This window comes from Gloeophyllum trabeum, assembly GCF_000344685.1.
Source record: "Gloeophyllum trabeum ATCC 11539 unplaced genomic scaffold GLOTRscaffold_00423, whole genome shotgun sequence".
NCBI classification, from domain to species: Eukaryota; Fungi; Basidiomycota; class Agaricomycetes; order Gloeophyllales; family Gloeophyllaceae; genus Gloeophyllum; species Gloeophyllum trabeum.
This window is the reverse complement of record NW_006920831.1, coordinates 1-2,058: the sequence shown is the minus strand read 5'-3', so window position 1 is coordinate 2,058 and position 2,058 is coordinate 1. Positions and strand designations below refer to the sequence as shown.

The window sequence follows — 2,058 nt, the reverse complement described above, 5'->3', positions numbered from 1 at the left end:
TTTCGGTATCTTCTTCAGCTGTCTTGGAGAAGATAAGGAAGTCGTCCATGTAGATGATAAGCCATCCTTCATCAATCATGTCTTTGAATAATTCATTCATCATTGATTGGAATGTTGCTGGCGAATTGCATAGGCCAAAGAACATTACGGTTGGTTCAAACAATCCTCGATTGGTTTTGAACGCTGCTTTCCATTCGTCACCTTCCTTGATACGGACATTGTTGTAGCCTTTGCGGACATCCAATTTGGTGAAAACCTTTGCCCCTTGTAGCTTGTCCAAGATTTCGCTGATTAGGGGAATTGGATAGGCATTCTTGACTGTCCATTCATTGAGATACCGGTAGTCTTGACAAGGCCGTACGTCTCCATCCTTCTTGCCTACGAAGAAGAATGGTGATGCCATAGGGGATTTAGACGGTCGGATGTAGCCTTTTGACAAGTTTTCCTTTAAGAATTCGTCCAATTTCTGTTGCTCTAATGGTGACATGGGATAGAGCTTCTGATTCTTTGGAACGAATCCTTCTTTGAGATCTATCGCATGATCATAAGGTCGTCGTTCAGGGAATCGTTCTGAACTTTTCTTGTCAAAGACGTCTGCGAATTCCTTGTACCGTTCAGGTAGTTCCGCTTTGCTTTTGGCTTCCTTCTCAGCTTCTTGAGCCATTCGCATTGCAGGGTTGACCTTCTTGCCAGTGTCCGTTTGTCCAGTGATAAACCGTATGAGGAGATCGTCTTCCTCTGCCTTAGTTCGTGCAATTAGGGCGTAGATGTCATCCAATTTGATCTTCCATTTCAGTGTACTTTGGAAGATGGGGTCATCGACGTGTGCCAGCAGTGGTCCTTTGCAGTATTGGCGCTTGATGGAGAATTCTTCATCAGGGATTTCTTCAATGGTTACGTTTAGGATGGATTTTCTTTTTCCGAAGTCAATCCGCCCAGTGACCCAGTTAATCTCTGGATTGTTCTTCTGTAACCAAGGTAGCCCCAAGATAATGTCTTCTTTCCCCAGGTCGGTGACCAAAAATCGGACGGAGCGGATTCGATCTCCAATTTTCGTCTGTAGGAATGCGGCCTTGGTAATGAGACCTTGCCTGTTCTTGGTGCCGTCAACATTGAAGACTTTGATTGGTCTTGGTATAGGAACCGTTTTCAGTTTGTTCATCAACACAAACTTCTGGTCGATGAAAATTCCTCCAGCCCCTGAATCAATAAGGGCTTCTGCAGTCGTTTCAGCGCTTCCCTTTCCACGTGATAGCAAAATATTGATCTTCATTGACTGGTCAACAGTCTTTGCTATAGTTACAGTAGAAAGGTAGGAACGAGACGAGCCTGACGCTGATGCAGGTCGTCTTAGGCAAAATCCTTCTCCGCCATATCTTCGAGAAGCTTGATCTTGTCGTTTTCTTCAAGTTCCGCCATCATGGCTTTGATCTTGGCGATATTAGACACTTCCTTGTCTGAGTCTTCTTTGACTTCTGCGGTACGGACAGGCCTTCTGTCTGGCTGTCTTCCTTTGTCCTGCTTGTGATCCGCAGCTCTGTGGCCAGTCTGACCGCAAGTGAAGCATCGTCCTTCCTTCATGTACTTTTCCCTTTCGCTGGTCGATAGGCGATCGACATCCATAGCATTGGGGTCCTTCGTGGGAGGGGTGTACCTTGGAGTGACAAGGTTTCTGGTCTGTCCAACTCCCTTGTATCGGTTGATGACCGCTCTCGCTCGTCGATACTGGTTGTCGAATCGGGATGTGGCTTCATACCATTCGTCGATCGTCTTAGGCATGTGTTCCATGCCATAGACCTTCTCGACTAGCTTGTTCTGGAGTCCTTCTTGGAAGTACTCGATCAGGGATACGTCTTCAGTGATTCCGCATCGTGCGGTCAACATGCGGAATTCCGCAATGTATTCGTCTGCTGTGGCCGTCTGGCGCAGCACGCGCAACTTGGCTCTCGCATCTCCAGCGGTGTCTGCCTCGGTGAAGGCGTTCAGGAATCGTGTCGTGAAGGCTTCCCATGTGCCAAATCCTTGGTCATTGGTGAATGCCTTTGTCATCTCTGCCTC

General features: G+C 47.2%; 2 protein-coding genes across 2 annotated transcripts; both read right to left on the bottom strand.

Annotated features, from left to right (window-relative positions):
* Positions 1-976: 976 nt before the first annotated feature.
* Positions 977-1,273, bottom strand: GLOTRDRAFT_51725 (uncharacterized protein; the record flags this gene model as incomplete). Its single annotated transcript, XM_007873643.1, has 1 exon — positions 977-1,273. A coding segment is annotated over one exon (297 nt), but the record flags the coding sequence as incomplete, so codon positions are not given.
* A 107-nt stretch (positions 1,274-1,380) lies between these two features.
* Positions 1,381-1,911, bottom strand: GLOTRDRAFT_17893 (uncharacterized protein; the record flags this gene model as incomplete). The annotated part of the gene is made up of 1 exon (XM_007873642.1): positions 1,381-1,911. A coding segment is annotated over one exon (531 nt), but the record flags the coding sequence as incomplete, so codon positions are not given.
* Positions 1,912-2,058: the final 147 nt, after the last annotated feature.